Genomic DNA, 16070 nt, shown 5'->3' with positions numbered 1-16070 from the left:
GTGTGATTTACAGAAACATAGAAATATTGAACGGACCTACAGCTCAGCACTGCTTACTCTACAAGAAGAAACAAGAGGAGCAGTTGCTGTTGTTCTGTAAAGGGAGGACACGTTAGTTCACTAGGCTCTAGGAGTCAGTCTGCAACGGCCCAGGTACCCCTCCCCCAGGGAAACTGGGTAACGAAGATGCGCTCAGCGGGGCAGTAACGAAGAATGTGGCAGGGCTTGTACCAGGTGAGGTGCAAAATCTTTATTCTAGTTCTGAATTGGAAAAAAACCATCACCTCCGCAGGTCACTGTTTGACAGTTCAGTCAGCACAGGGAGAGGTCACGCTTGCCCAGCGGAGGCACAGACTTATAGGACACAGTCCTGTAGGCACTTCGAGAGGAAGCTCAGCTTCAAAGTACAAACACTGAACAGTTTGGCTTCAATTTTTAACATTAACACTCACTAAAAATGCTAAAACGTGACAAACCATTGGAAATACTGTGACAAACATCCGCCCTTACGCAGTAAGAAACAAAACAAACCCAGACTGTCAAGAAGCTTTGAAATGCATGTTTTCTTCTTCCTCCTGGCACATCGGGAACGTCATCTACTTAAAACGTTCATCTAAAAAAATCCATGGCACCTTCACCTCCTGTTCCAGTGCAAGAGGCTACTCTCGATGGACCAGCACAAATAAACCCAGTAAAAAGAGGACTGCATACTGTAAGAGAAAGAAGACACAAGAGTGCACATTCACATCTAAAGATGCAGTAACAGCAGCAAACACACAGTGCAAACGGTTCTGCCTGCGCATCTGAAGTGCTCACGAAGTAATTTCAGCTGGGGTGGGAGAAGCAGGCAGAAAATGAGAGCTCTTACCTTAAATTTTGGATAGTCATTCATTAAGATAGTCACTACTCCAATATAGGGCACATATCTACAAGAGTAAAGGTTTTATTAAAACAAACAGTATTCAAGGGTGCACATGGGAGAAGCGCTGCCCTGGTACTTGTACAAAGGAAAAGCCACTCAAGCATGCTAAGGGCTACAGTCAACAGGCTTGGGGACTTCTTCCTCCCAAGCAGGGAAGCCATGGGGGTGGGGGCTGAGTGACAAGCAGCTACAGAGCATGTTTTAGCCTCTGCCTTCCTCAGATCTCGCTTGCCTGCCAAGACTGTGCCGTGTGAAACAGGTTTGATCAAAATTCTGATCACGCCTGAGCGTGCACTGCCTTTGCCTTGCTGTCCATCCAGCATGATCATCTCAAGATGCAGCTCACAGCCTGATACCTTCCCTTAAGCCAAGCTAAGAACTGAACTACCTTTGTTTCCTCCCCACAGTACCTTCCGAAACGCTTTCATACCGGTCACAAGAACCCAGCAGGGAGAGGTCAAGAGGAGAGGGGGATTGACGGATGGCAGTCGGGGAGGGCAGTGTAAAAAGCCGCATCTTTTCCAGCTTCGCTTACCCTCTCGCTCGTCCTACTACGTCCTTTTTCTCCAACCAGTGCTGCCCTCGTTTGTACAGCCCTCTGTCATCAACGGCGTTATTGTCTCCCTTTGTCAAAAATTTGATGTCACCGTTCTGCCTAGCAAAGACAAGACAGCCAGGTAAGTCAGAGAAAAAGAACTTAGGAAAAGCTGTTCTAGCATAAGCGCATAGAGACTAACACAAAGATATCACAAGCAACCGTGTCCTGCATGTTCAAGCAGGATGAAAAAGGGAAACTCTGTCCAATGCAGTGGAAAGCAGGCTGTTTGGAAAAACACTGCCATGAAAAGAATGAATCCTGGCCCCAGCCAAGCTTTCCGGCAGAGTTTAAGAACAGAATCAGCAGGATGAGCCATTTCTAGCCAAGGTGCAGCTATCGCCTCTTTGCTTTTGACCTCTCTCGTGTTGATGCTTCTCTGGCTTCATACACAAATGTTGGGTGCTGGGCTCCGTACTACCACCCAAAATGAGACTTTGGGGTTAAAGCATACAGCTCTACTCAGTAGTGGTCAGAAGCAAGCTGAAATTTAGGAATTATTAGGAAAGGGGGACAGAACAAAAACAAACAATACCATTACAATACTGCATGAACTCACGATGTGCCTACATCTTGAATGCTCTGTGCAGTTCTGAACCCCCCACATCCTTTTTTGAAATGGAGAGAAGAACTGGCAAAGGTTCAGAAATGGACAACAAGGTCTGGAACCACTTCCACACAAGAAACAACAGACCAGGACTCTTCAGCCTGGAAAAGACAGAACTGATGGGAGATACGACGGTAGTCGAACACAAATGACACACAGCAACAATCAGTTTTTCACTGCCTCTTCGGATACAAGACCTAGAGAGCATCAAACGAAACTCAGAGGTAACAGGTTAAAACAAGGCAGAGAAGGTGCTACGCTTAACTAACTCTAATGTCTCTCTGGAAGGATATTTTGGATGCCAAAATACCAGTTCAAACAGTGACCACGTACTCCATGTAAAAAAGAAAAGGGGGCTATTAATACAGCACTGCCACTTTGTGCCTGGAATCGTAATTTGCAGAACGCAGGGAAATTATTGCCACACACTCTCTCTTAGTCTTTAGTTTGTCCTGAGGCAAATTAGCTGGTCAGATCCTGGAGCAGATGAACCTTTGCTTTGACCTGGAAAAGGCTGCTGCTGTGCTCTAGCTTTCTACACCACGTTACGCACCCTTCCCCGGTCGTTTCCATTCAGCTTGCTCAACAGCCAGCAACACTTGCTTGTAAGCAGCAGTTTGTGGGGGTTTGTGGCCGGCCACTCTCCCTGTGGCATCTGAAGGCAGACGCTGAGCGGGAGCGTCCTCGCTGCTTGATTCTGTCGGCTTGCTCACAGAAACAGATCAAACACAACTCGGGAAAGCACGCAGAAGACCTTCAGAGCTCAGGCTGCTTTCATCATGCCTGAACACCAATGGGTGTTACTTGACAGGACAAGCTTGGAAGGAAAAAAAAAGGGGGAAAAAGAACAGATCTTTCTGCAAAGCACATTTGGCTCAGTGTGGGAACAACAAATACTGCAGCAGCTTAGAGAGACAGTCTGGAAAAAGACAAAGATACCCAAAGGTGCAGATAACGCAGTTTCAGCTCTGAAGACTGATGGCGTAGGAGGGCACCATCTTATTGAGCAGATCCAATGCTCTATCAGGAACCAGCGTGAGGAGCCCACAGCACAGCTGCTCTGCTGTCTGAAAGGTGAATGAAATCTGGTCTGGCTGTCCTGCACCAAAACCACTAAGTAATCTGTGACTGCAGACTCTGTGTTTAGTGATAAAGAATGAACTCAATTTCGCTCTGAACACAGAAGAAAAGGCTAGCAAGTAAAAAACATTTTCTCACTGAAACAGTGCTCATGTGAACCGGAGCCCGAGTTGCCACAAAGTCACAGAGAACAGGGTTTCTCTCTTCCTTCATTTTGAGACTCTTGTCAGCTTTCACAGAGACTTTTCACAGCTCTCATATTCAGTCCATAACTACAGGAAGAAATGGGAAACTCCAGCCATTCAGAGGACACCCTCTAATTCCAAACTGGCACCGGAAAAATATTCTTTAAATAGAGAAAGCAGCAACTGATACCTCAAAGTCCTGCCTTCAGCACCCAGCTTCAGGTCACACTATGGATTTTCCAGTTTTACCTTTCCTAACGTAAAGACCAGCTTTGTGTTTGGTTGTTTTATTTAAATGAACCCTAAAATACTGGAGAATGGCTTGACTTCACAGAATCTAGGATTGGCACTATGGTCTTGTTAAGATTTAAAGAAAAAAAGTGCTGGATACCTTAATACCTAGTGCTGAGAGAGAGCCAGGCAAAAAGAGAAGGGTGGGCAATATCTGGAGATGAACTGCTGCACAGAATGCACATTTTTCTTCTCCTTCCCATACACTGGCTGAGGGCAGAGGGAGAAGACCCTGACCTCTCTTTCCTCTTCAATATCAGCCCAAGCAGCAGCACGGGAGCCCAGCTGAGCCTTCAGCATGCAGTAGGTGAGGAGGAAAGTAGCGTTTCATTTAAAAGAGTTCCTGAGACATCACAAAAAGTGCACGTGCAACGTTAGGTATCAAATTTACCAAGTACACCGACCTTATTTTTAAATTAGTGGTACCAAAGAACAGTACTTTGAAAATGGACATTGTTAAAAGTTTCGGGTGCAGAATAAATCTGAACAGCAAAGAATCTGCTCTGTCGACTGGGAGAGGTGCCACTCTCTGACAGCCAGGATTTCAGCTGGACTATTTATGTGCATGAGGCTGGCTGACCTTGATGCTGGGCCAGACAAATGTTCTTGATGTCCCAATAACTGTGGCTGCTACGAATGCCTGGGCGAAGGGACCCTCTCTGTCCTATTGACCTCGCTTGACTAGATCCTCAAATGCCACCTGTACATAAGATTCAAGTGATCCACTTGACCTAGGAGCAGATCACTGAGCACTGGTGTAGCTCCAGTTCATTCATATTGCAGCCAGCATCTACTCAGCAGAAACAGATGCTGGGACCCCATCCAACTGTTGCCCTCTCAGAGCTGGCTTGAAGACCCAGGGGTTCAGTTCAAGATTTAGTTTTCACTCCAATGCCTCAAGGGGCTGGCTCCTATCCCCCCAGACTGGCCTGGAGCAGTCACAGTTCCACCCCGCACAATAGGAAGGCTCATGGCTGCGGAGGAGGCCTTGCTTGGAAACCTAAGCCCTGTTCAGCCATCAAACCAGAGTGACTGCGCTTCACTCCTTCAGGCGTGCAGCCTGCTAAATGTTTAGAGAATGAACAGTACACGAGAGCGCAGCGTGTACGGGGACTCCGAGTACAACAACGCAGAACTTCCTACAGAGAAGAAAAGAAGCACCCTGCCTCTGCCTGAGAACAGGAACCAGGACCATAAAGACAAGCTTGAAAATAATGCATGCTACACACAAAATACCCTTCTCCCGTAAGTTCTGCCTCTACAAACAAGAGTCACTTCATAGAATTATAGAATCGTTTTGGTTGGAAAAGACCTTTGAGGTCACCGAGTCCAACCCTTAACCCAGCACTGCCAAGGCCACCACTAACCCATGGCCCTCAGCACCACATCTACACGGCTTTTAAATCCCCCCAGGGATGGTGACTCCACCACTGCCCTGGGCAGCCTGTGCCAGTGCTTGACAACCCTTTTGGGGAAGAAATTGTTTCTGATCTCCAATCTCAACCTCCCCTGGCACAACTTGAGGCCATTTCCTCTCGTCCTATCGCTTGTTACTTGGGAGAAGAGACCGACCCCCACCTTGCTACACCCTCCTTTCAGGCAGTTGTAGACAGCAATAAGGTCTCCCCTCAGCCTTCTTTTCTCCAGACTAAACACCCCCAGTTCCCTCAGCAGCTCCTCATAAGACTTGTGCTCTACTTGTGCCTTCACCCACACAAACGCAGCCATACCTACAGGAGACAACACAGCGACATTACATAACACCTTGGGATGGAAATGATGGCACAGGAGATGTTAAGTGACATGGGGAGCCCAAGATACTGGCGCAGACTCCCCAGCTTGTGCATTCTGCTGGAAGATCTTTACAAGTAAACCAAGGAGGGCAGATTTTGTGTGTCTGAGACTTCTGTGTTACTTCCTACAGCACCTGGGTATCTGTTACTGACATCCCACCCATTCGTTTACCCAAGAAGATGAGAAAAAAATACAATTTAGCTAAACATCTGCGGTACAATCCTCCAAATTCTCGACATACTTCTCATGAATTTTCACAACGCGATGGACTATAGGAATTTCCCTTCCTTCTATCCTAAAGACCACGATTTCTCCCACTCTGATTGGATCTTCAATTCGGTTCGTGAGGAACAGGAGATCTCCTCTGTGAAACGCAGGCTCCATGCTTCCACTGAAAAAGAGAAGCAATTGAACAATATTTAAACAGTCATAATCAGGTTTCAGAGTTTATAGTCCTTTAAGAAAAATCTCACAAGAACCTCAATGAAGAGCCCCTAAGAAAACCACGTGGACTTGGAGACCAGGCAGGGGTCTAACCTCTATTACAATCAGATTTTCCATGACCACACTACCAGCAGTTCAGATTTGTGGGGAGAAGAGCACTGCCAGCAGCCAGTGTTAAAAACCCACCGAAGGGGAAAAGCCTTCTGCTTTCTTAATAACAACAAGGCTCGCGACAAGCAGTATCTTCTGGACTTCTGAGCTCTCCATCAGCAGGGCTACACTGGCAGCACTGCAGTGGTGGGAAGCTGTATTTAATTTATTTTTTGCAGGTAGACAGATCATCCTCACGAACAAAGCGCTGAAAGCACACAGGCTCTTGTATCCCATCTGGAACAGACAGACGGGCGTGCTAAAAATTCGTCGTTGTGATTCACCGCTTTGCTTAACGATCTCATTTCAGGCACTGCTATTCAAGCTATTTTTCTCCTGTCTTGCAAAAGGCAATTGTTACAAAATATTTAACCTTCTTAATTCCAAATAAATAATGCAGTACAGAACAAAACGATGAACTTTAAGTACCGCATATATTCGTGTTTTATCTCAAGACAGCGCAGAAGCTGCTAGTCAGAACAGAAGATCACATCGCCGAAGAAGGGACGTGACCTAACGGCCCCTGTCTTACTCACTGGGGGGAACAGCGTGAAACATCTCCCCTGGACTTGACAGACCTGTCAGGAGGGAACAGGAACGCTACTTGGTTTTATCGTATGTGAGTCTTGTTAAATGGCACGCGGTGATTAACACTGACGTAGAAACACACGGAAAGGCCAACGCGGCCACAGAACAGGCCCCGTGCAATGTCTACGCAGCGTCTGACAGCACCAGCATCCCATGGCTGCCCAAGAACTTCGGCCATGGGAATGTGTCCCAGGCACTAGGAGGGTGGGAGTAACGCTGGTGGTACCTACTGCACGGCACTTCTGTGAACACGCAACACCTCAAATATATCCAGTCACAGAGCGACATCCCTTATTTTGAGCCAGGAGTATAAAAGGGTACGGCTAAGGCTGCCCTTTTCTTGGCCATGTTACAACTCATGAGAAGGCCAGGGAGAAAACCAAGCAGCTGCGGAAGAAGAGTTGGTGGATACTTTTAAGGGTGCAACATAACACGTAATAAAGCTCACTGGGCATTCCAACAACTCCTTTTCACTATACGAGTTTATTCCTTGGCACCTCAAAGATTTCACCTTCCTTTTCACTAACCAAGACTCACTGCATACTTTGACTATTCACGCAGCAGCAACAAGACAGGCAGACAGCCACGGCAGGGGGTACCAGTGCACTGCCCTGTTCTGCTACCACAGCTTCTACCACGGGAAGTGCCGTTAGCCCTGACAAGAAGATGAGCTCTGCCACAAACCTGGCTTTTATACCGGGGTGATCCCACCCAAGCAACGGGTTCATCACCCCCTGCTTCAAGGCCTTCCTTTTTCAAGCCTCTCCCACCCACACCGCTGAGCGTTTCTCCAGGAGGTTTGGAACAATCCAGAAATGCCTGGGTTGCGCTCTCACCGTATTTCTTTGAAGTCCTTCCTCCTCCTTCCCCTTCCTCAGGACCACCTCTCTAACGCACAACCTGAAGGTTATTTTTGCGTAGGGCTGCCAGCTTTGCTTACCAACTTCCTCTTCCCTCGCTGTTCCTCTGCGTTACAGGAAAGCACGAATTCTTAGAGAGCCTCTCGCCCACCGAGGACAGGGCAGGAGCCTCCAGCTGCCCCATCCCTCTGGAAAACCTCCTCCGGGCCGGCCCGGCGGTTCTCCAGCCCCGGGGGGTATCACCCCTCACGCTGACAGGCTACCGCTGAACGAGGCCCCATTAACCCTCCCCCCCCGCGGGATTTACCTCAGCACCACCACGATGGGGCTCTCGCTGCCCGTCACCACCATCAGCCCCTTCCAGATCATGAGGGCGGACGAGACGATCATGCCGAAGTTCAGCACCTGGTAGTACAGCTGGGGGGGGGGGGGGGGGATGTCGGTCAGGCTCCGCGGCCCGGGGCCAGGCGGGGCAAACCCGGCCCGATCCGCCCCCCCGGGACCCGTCCCGACCTCCCCCCCCATCCCCCCCGCCCCGGTTCGGCACCTGCCGCCTGTTCATGCGCCGAACATCGTCCAGAAAGTCCAGCGACAGCATCGCCGCCATCACGGCGGCGGCACCCCCGCGCGCCCGGCCCCGCTTCCGGTGCGTCACAACCGCTTCCGGCCCCGCCCCCAGGGAGGTGGCCGAGGCGCCGTCATGGCGGCCCGAGGGAAGAACGAGGCCCAGGCAGGCACCCTTGGATGCTTTTATTTGCGATACTTCGAAGTAAACATCATAGCAAGGCACAAACGCCGCTGCGGGTTAAATAGATACGTGATGGCTCGGGAGTGCCCCCTGCTACCCTTAACTCTACGTAGGCTACCTGGTAAAACATCCCCCTAGGCTAACGTACACCGTATCAAAAAATACAAAGAGTCCGAACTGTTCGTATCAAAACACGTCGAGACGAGAAAGTGAGCGATCCGAATGCAATAAGATAAATAGTTCTTAAATTATTTAAACATCGTCATAGTAAACAATAACGGGTGGGGTTCTGGCTCAACAAAAAAATAATGGTATAGAAGATAATTGTATTACACAAAGTGTGTGTGTGAGGGGGGAACGAGTGAGTAAAGAGAAGTCAATATGACTACGCGGAAAGAAACGTCTCCCAGGTGACAGGTAACGCTGAGCCGCGGCAGGAGAAGAGCTACCGACGGACGCCAGCCCATGGTGGTTCCTCTGCGGGCTGCGCTCCCCTCCTCTGCTGCAGCTGGTCAGGGAGCCCTGGCACCCAGCCGGCGCCCTCACAAGTGCTGGGATGGTTTCGCTCCAGCTGCCGCCACGCACAGGGGCAGGGGATGTTTTCCCTGTATGAGGATGGTGTCAACCTGCCACCAGGCTCTGCCTGAGCTCCCTGCCGGGGTGAGCCACCGAGCACCAGGCCCGGCTGCACCCAACCCCAGGACAGCTTCCAGCAGCGCAACTCCACTGACGTGCAGCCAGCGAGTCCTGAGGAGCACCAGGCCCTCCTTAACATGACACCTGGCTTTGAGCTGTGCCCACCCAAGAGGATGGGGGCTACAAAGTTCTTTTTCAGCATGATTCAGGTCCAAAACATTTCACTAAATTGCCTTTGGAAAATAAGGTTGTTATTCGGGCAATTAAAGAGAAATCAGCACAACTTACAGCTTGAACCCGCCCTGTGTAACGCAGAAGATCCCAGATCAGCCAGCACAGTCCTGACAAGCATGTTTTGCTGAGACACCGTTATGAGTTAAAATGAGTAAAACAAAGGCAGGATGGGAAGAGAAAAAAGAAGCCATAAATAGAAGGAGAAAGAAAGCGAGACAGGGAAGGCAAGGCTGGGGCTCTGCGCAGAGGCTGGGGCAGTGCACACTCGAAGGAAGAGAGCTCATCTGAAGGAAACTGCAGCTGCAGAAAGTGCTCCTTGACCCTCAGGAGTTGGACAAGCTCCAGCGAGGATTCTCGCCCTGCTTTCCCTTTTCACCTCTCTGGTCTGGCAGAGAGTTAGTGCTTAGGATGCAATGGCAGGGTTTTTTTCTTTTTTAAATTTCCCTTACAAATAGAAGTTAATGGAAAGCAATGTCCATCCCGAGAAATCAACAGAATATTTCAAAGATTTGCCCCATCCCCACCCCGTGTTTTGAGTAAAAACCCCTCAACAAAAAACCCCCGACTGACCGAAAGGGGTTTTTTGTTTTTAAGTCTTAAGAGACTTTGAATGATTGTTCTGCGAGGTGCTATTAGGACCCTCCACGCCACACGTCTGACTGTGTTCACAAAGAGCTGAGTCACTTTTGCACTCTTTGCATTTCAGGTTGTCTTCTTCCGCCACAGTGTTCATCTCGCCATTATACCCCTCGTGTCCGTTCTCACTCATCTCCCTTTGTAACTTCGGCCTTTCACCTTCCTCCTCCTCCTCCTCCTCTTCCTCCTCCTCCTCCTCCTCCTCCTCCTCATCTTTTACTTTATGAACAATGAAGAGGTGTCTGTTCAGAGAGATGTAAGAGGTGTAGCACAAGCCGCAGAACGAGCACTGGTAGGTGGAGCTGTCTGTCTTGTGCCGAGGTATGTGTTCCTGAAACTCAGTGCTGATGTCCGTCGCAAATCCGCACTTGGCGCATTTCCAATGCGCTCTCAGTCTTTTGGCCGGCGGCGCTTCTGAACCCGCAGCGGTCTCTGCCTGACCCAGCTCCTCCGTTGCTGTCCTCTTTGGAGATTTTGCCTTAAAAAAATAAGATTAAAAAGTTACTTTATTGTTCGAGCCCACGGAAGAATAAGTGCTAAATTCCACACGCGTGTCTGAAGACACCTGAGGGTGAACACACGTCGGTATTTTGATACAAACTAAACTAAGCCGTGCCGAGGGACCCCTGGTGCATTGCCTGTCCTACCAGGACCCAAACACCTCACCTCAACATGCAGGATGTCAACTGCTGTCCTGCGACGTGAGATGGGAGACCTGGGAGGGGCTGGCTGGGCAGAAACATAATCGGGAAAGAGAATGTGAACTTGGTGTGGGAAGGAGGAGCCCACAGAGCAGGGACAGCTGAGGGACACGGGGATGGTCATTAGCCCAGACAATGCTTCTCAGATTTAACTCTCAACATTTTCCCCTCCACTCAGGCTTTTTCTTCATGGCATCTCTCATTAACTCATCCTCCCTGTCTCACAATCCTGCAGCGTGCTTCTCCTCCCATGGGGATGGCTCACTTGCGTATGTCCCTTCGTGTGATTTTTGTTATCTCCTTATCCAGCAGCACTGAGAGCTCTTTGTTTAGGGTACAGCTTATAGGCTTCTATTTGCAGACCCAGCTGCTGAAGCCACCGTCTGCCCCCGGTCAGCCAGGTGCCATGGTACATCAGCTCTGCTTGGGGGAAGTGGCCACCAGCTCATGGAAGTGAATTCTTGAGTTACCCAAGGTTTCCTTACAGCATAAATACAGAGGGGAGTCGGTCTTGGCTGCGATCCCTCAGTACTAGGGTACAGACGAACGATAAATTGCAGTGATACACAAAACGTACGGCTATTTTTAAAGTAAATGGAGCAAAGAAGCCCAATCAGCCAACCCTCCGCTCCAAACCAAGCCGAAATAAAATCAGTTGAAAGTTACATTTGCTGAAAAAAAATTACACAGTCCTACTTAGGAGGAAGGCAGTTCTTGTAGGTAATGGATCTAATAAGTATTTTAAACCAGAAATCTTTTGGAACTAGCAGAAAAAAAAAAAAAGGAGAAAGAGGAAAAATGTACCAGGCTCGTGAACAGAGTGGCTGGTGAAAACACGGGTAATATCAAACCTAAATTAGACCTGGCTACAAAGTAGACTGAAAAAAGGCCAACAAAACACAGGGCCAAACGTTCAAGAATATCTTGAAAAATGCAAGACACGTTGCCCTGGTGCTGCTGCAGCTCAGCTGCGCTTTCAGTTCTGATCCTGATACTGCCAGAGAGAAGCAAACTGGATGGAGCTGGAAGGGGGGGAAGGAAATCTGCCGTATGGACGAGAGGGCTCGACTGCGCAAGGCTGCGGGTTGACACAACACCCCAAGTGAACAGCTACTCGCCAGGTACATTTATTTTTCAATGAAAATATATCAGTTACTTCTGCTGTGTCTGTCTCTGGAGCTTTTGCTTTGGCCATCTGGGATAAGTCTGGGTTTTTGATGCCGTGCATGAGGCTGATGTGATTCTCCAGCATGAACGGCTGAGGAAATGTCTGATTTTCATCTGTGCAGTACCTTGGAAATACAAAAAGGAAGAAAATTTATTAGAGGAAATGCCCAGCTGTTCGTTTCCATCCAAACAGCTCTTCGTTATGTGCCAAACCAATAGGTGTCATTGGAGACAGACGCTGGTGAGTAATGTACTGTTAGATTACCAAAATATGCAGCAAATCATTGTTCTAATAATAAAACATTACCCCTGAGAGAAATCTGGAACAGTTTAGAATTTACCACAGTAAGCATGAACGAGAATGAAAGTAGGGCACATCTTATTTACAGGAGAGCACTAAACAAATACAGGGACTAGTGGAGATCAGGCCCACTGTGATACATGCTACACAAGCACAAGATAAATAATCAAGATGGAAAACACATGGGAGAAAAACAACTCTCAGGTGAGAGACCTACACACAGAGGGACCTCATGACTTGTGTAACACTGAGGAGGCCAGCAGCAGAACCGGATTCTGCACCCAGCGTTCCCAAGCACCATCCCATCCACAAGACCACGTGTATCACAACACGCTTAAAATTCTTACAAAAGCGCTGAACTTCCAACTTTAATAACAATAACCTAGGCAGAAGCACTCATGAACACATCATTTATATGTAACTATTCATGTTCAAACTTGGTAGGATTCAAGAGCTGCCAGAGAGCAGGGCTGACATTTCAAAAGGAGACGTGAAGGGGATGTGCCATCTGTTAACCCTCACTCCCAGGTGACTGAGGTCTACTGGAAATAGGTGCCAGGTCTTGCAGACACATAAACCACCGCCCTGCACCACGGTGAAGTACACAGAGGTCTCTGTTAGCAACTGGGAAATCCAAGATTGACTTTGTACTCTTCTGCTGCCTGCCAGCGTGACACAGGGAAGGTCCATCAGCTACACACTGACCCGAGCAACGAGGCAAGTAACACCGGACTTCTCTGAAACGCACAAACTGCAGTTGAAATGTAGGCAGCGAGGGATGAAGAGCAACAGAGAGGAGATGAAGTGTCTCTGGGTGGCTAAATCATCTTTGAAAAGGAGAGAAGATTCCTACTGATCTTCCAGTAACTAGACGGAAATTAAAAAACAGCCAGTAATGATGTGAAAATGCTCATTGAATACCTCTGTTTTAGCAGGAACCGCTTAGATGATAAATCAATATTTAATAATGATGGAATTTTTCTTCCTCATGGAGGAAAGATGAGAGGTTATTAAGTGGTATTTATCAAAAATAAACACGTTGAAAATCAAGCGTTCCAGACAGTTTGTACTTACGACTTGGAAAATGAGAGCAAGTTCTCATAACAAGTGAATTATGAAAGAAAATACACAAAACATCAGACTATTTTGCAATTTGTCCTCATTTAGAATTCTTTTCATGTGAGGAGGGAAAGATGCTTTCCTAACTTGAATTACTCCAGTGACAAGCTTGGCAGGAGGGTGTTCAAGCAAGTCCTCCATCACTGGTTTCTCCCTACGAATTTAACGGAAGGCAGAGACCTAAGCAGGGCAGAGGGAGAAGGGGAAATCACAGCTTGAAATGTGAGAAGCCAGAGGGAAGTCACCTACAAGACAGCACGGTGGAGTCACAAAAATACGCAACTGTTGGATCAATGACAAAATTTTATTCGTGCTTCACATGGAAATCCAGGAGAAGAGGGTGACACAGAGTTAAGGTGTCAAAACCCCTGAAGGGAATAACAGGTGAGACTGATACAAACTGCCTGGAGGGAAGAAGGAAAACAGATGCCAGCAACCAAGGGAAAAGAAAAGGAGCCGCAGGTATGCGATGCCTTACAGAGCACAGAAAGAAGCTGAGGAGAAATTCAAAGACATGGGAGGCTTTGCGAGCAACAGTCACGGGGGAGATTTTTAGAACAGCGCCCTGGACAAACTAAGAGGGATCAAACGGGAGACTGAACAGAAGACCTCGGATCCAGACAAAGGGCAGCTGTTGGAGATGCTGGGACAAGTATTTCAAGGAAGAGGTTTCATTTGAAGAGTGCTGTGATTTCAGTAAGTCTCCCGCTACAATGACTAAAAGAGAGCACAACCACTGTCCAATTAAGACTTCATCAACAGATTTTGACACTGAGCAACTACAAGCTTGAGAATCAAACACAACCACAATTCACTTGAATTTCTAGCTCTGTCTTCTCTGCTGTAAGCATGGCATGACCACAGACCCTTGGGTGAAGCCGTGGATCCACAACTGTGTGTCGTTTTGAAAAGTAATAGAAAAACTGGACTCCGGGGCCTGTACTCCAAAGACCATCACCCATAAACTTAAAGCAGAATGAAACATAGTGGGAGCCAACATTTTATCTTCTCCAGAGGTTCCAAGTCAGAGTGCAGTTACAAGAAATGGAAAGTTTCGAAGTCCTGGCTGAAAAATGCATCAGGAATGTATTCCTGTCAGGCCCCAGGGGTGATGCCAATACTTTATCCATTTACTCAAAGCTATTGTGGCTCACTAGGCTGTTCAAAGAAATAAAGCACATGAGGGATGTACTCTTCAAGACAGGCTTTTAGTAACTTAAGTGCAGTCAAGTGACAGCACACTCTTCAGAAACACTTGCATTAAACTAAAATTTTAGTTAAAAAAAATACCCCAACCTACATCACTGCAAACTTCCCTTCCAACACAAATGTGCTTTAATTCTGTTTCAGAAAGATGTCTCAGAATGAGACAGGAAGCAAGTCTGCGTGGTCACTCGGTGTACAACTTATTCTGCAACAGCTGATGAGAACGCAGCAGTTGTAGAGGCAGTTTTGTAAGCACTGGGCTTTGTCCTGAACTGAGACTGTATTCACAGTTAAAATATGTTCACCAGCAATGATTTTCATTCACTGCTGATTTACACAGCTTGTCTGAAGTCTGCAAATCCATTTTCCAACTTTGAGGTGCGTCTTCCCAAGCAAATTCAGCAGGCTCAATTCTCCATTGCCTTGCAGCTTGTACAGTCAGTTCTGCCTGCATGAAGTGGTGGCAAGATCTAGTGCCCTGGTTCATTAGGATTTTACACGCCTTTTGTACCATTTTTTCACGGGGAAGGCACAAGAGCGATGCATGACTACAGCAACCACGAAGCAGGGAAAGACTGGCCCAATATTTATGGGCTGTTCCACAAGGGTGCGCAAGATAATTCTCATTTTGCACCTGCAGATCTCAAATCAAACCTTACCCTACGTTTCCAAAGGGCATTGTGCAGTCAAAAGCAAGAACTTATTTTAGCCACCAAGTCTTTCCTGTTTAACATATTCTTCTTCTCACTCTCCCTCAGCAACTTATAGCCTGGAGTAGACAGGAGCAGACACCATCTATTACAAAGGGCTCCCAGACTTGAAGGATTAGCCTGTTGTTGAAAACAAATTTGAAAAGTGGCGTTCAGTACGTACCAGCAAGTGTAAACTATCTTTGCTGTGTCGTGATTATTGCGGACGTGTCTACGCAGGTTGCTGGAGGCATTAAATGAGCGTTCACACTGTCGACAGGGATATCTCTTCAGAGACTAGCAGAAGAACAGAAATATCTTTTAGTAACAGGGAGATGGAAGGCACTGACTGGATTCTAACATTCCTATGCTCTTCATCTGGACCTTACCTCTCAGGTGAAAAAAATCCCTCTTCCTGATAAAGATCACTGAGATTTTGAGGTCCCACTTATACTCAGCCCAACACTTGGCTAATACCAGCACTGGTCTTATAAAAACCAGGACTAGTTAAAGCACATGCTTGATTTTTTTTTTTAATAGGAATTGCATTAGCTGCTTCTCCTGTGGGCTCATTTCACTACAGGACCCTCTGCGGAATTAATTCAATGGAAGGTCCCTTCTGCCCCAGAAGAAGGCAGGACCCCACTGTGAAGTACAACTCCACTTACCCTTCTCTCTCCTCATAATTGAGCACAATAAAAGGTCAAGATGTTACAGAGCATCACACAGTCCCGCTTGTTATCCATGTATGACATCCACATCCCCCTACACAACTCTGCCCCATAACCAGCCTCCTCCTTTTCCTACTGTCCTTTGTATAACCTGCATGCATTTCATTTAAAATCTTCTTAGACTGGTTTAATGAATACATATATGTATCGAACTTAAATATTTGGCAAATTTCCTACTTCTACAGAATTCAAATGGGAAAATCCAGCATTCTCACCATGCCCCCATCTTCTTCTCTTGATACTTATCAAGTGGGACAATCCAGCACTCCCCAAGTCAAGCTAGAAGGAATCAAAGACCATGATCCAGATTTCCACAGCCTCTGCTCAGGGGACTCGAGAAGGGTGACTCAGTCTATCAAACAAGAAGTCCTGATGCCAAAGTACTA

General features: G+C 47.5%; 2 protein-coding genes across 4 annotated transcripts in view; both read right to left on the bottom strand.

Moving 5' to 3' along the window:
• Positions 1–235: 235 nt before the first annotated feature.
• On the bottom strand, positions 236–8150 carry SEC11A (SEC11 homolog A, signal peptidase complex subunit). 2 transcript variants are annotated; one of them, XM_068410001.1, is made up of 7 exons: positions 8064–8150; positions 7824–7933; positions 5716–5865; positions 2088–2225; positions 1458–1577; positions 869–926; positions 236–710 (listed from the first exon to the last, which is right to left on the bottom strand). In XM_068410001.1, the coding sequence occupies exons 1-7, from the start codon at positions 8121–8123 to the stop codon at positions 660–662; spliced, it is 687 nt and encodes a 228-aa protein (XP_068266102.1). In that variant the 5' UTR covers positions 8124–8150; the 3' UTR covers positions 236–659. The 2 variants fall into 2 exon arrangements, with proteins under 2 accessions (XP_068266102.1, XP_068266103.1); XM_068410002.1 differs by lacking the exon at positions 2088–2225.
• Positions 8151–8251: 101 nt separating this feature from the next.
• Positions 8252–16070, bottom strand: part of ZNF592 (zinc finger protein 592) — a 41567-nt gene continuing 33748 nt past the window's right edge. The window contains exons 8-10 of one of the 2 annotated variants that reach the window (XM_068410273.1): positions 15138–15250; positions 11628–11763; positions 8252–10248 (exon numbers count right to left, since the gene is read on the bottom strand). In XM_068410273.1, coding sequence (XP_068266374.1) covers positions 9724–10248; positions 11628–11763; positions 15138–15250 — 774 coding nt within the window. In that variant the 3' untranslated portion in view covers positions 8252–9723. The other variant, XM_068410275.1, reaches the window with a different exon arrangement.

This window comes from Nyctibius grandis, chromosome 11 (genome assembly GCF_013368605.1).
Source record: "Nyctibius grandis isolate bNycGra1 chromosome 11, bNycGra1.pri, whole genome shotgun sequence".
Lineage (NCBI taxonomy): Eukaryota > Metazoa > Chordata > Aves > Nyctibiiformes > Nyctibiidae > Nyctibius > Nyctibius grandis.
Note: the sequence above shows the minus strand (reverse complement) of the source record. Positions and strands in the feature narration are given on the sequence as shown.

Coding starts and splice junctions, on each gene's coding strand:
- SEC11A (XM_068410001.1), bottom strand. CDS start 8,123: ATGGCGGCGATGCTGTCGCTGGACTTTCTGGACGATGTTCGGCGCATG. Junction 7,934..8,063: donor GGCGCATGAACAGGCGGCAG/GTGCCGAACCGG, acceptor CCCCCCCCCCAG/CTGTACTACCAGGTGCTGAA. Junction 1,578..2,087: donor CTGCACAGAGCATTCAAGAT/GTAGGCACATCG, acceptor TGTCTTTGCTAG/GCAGAACGGTGACATCAAAT.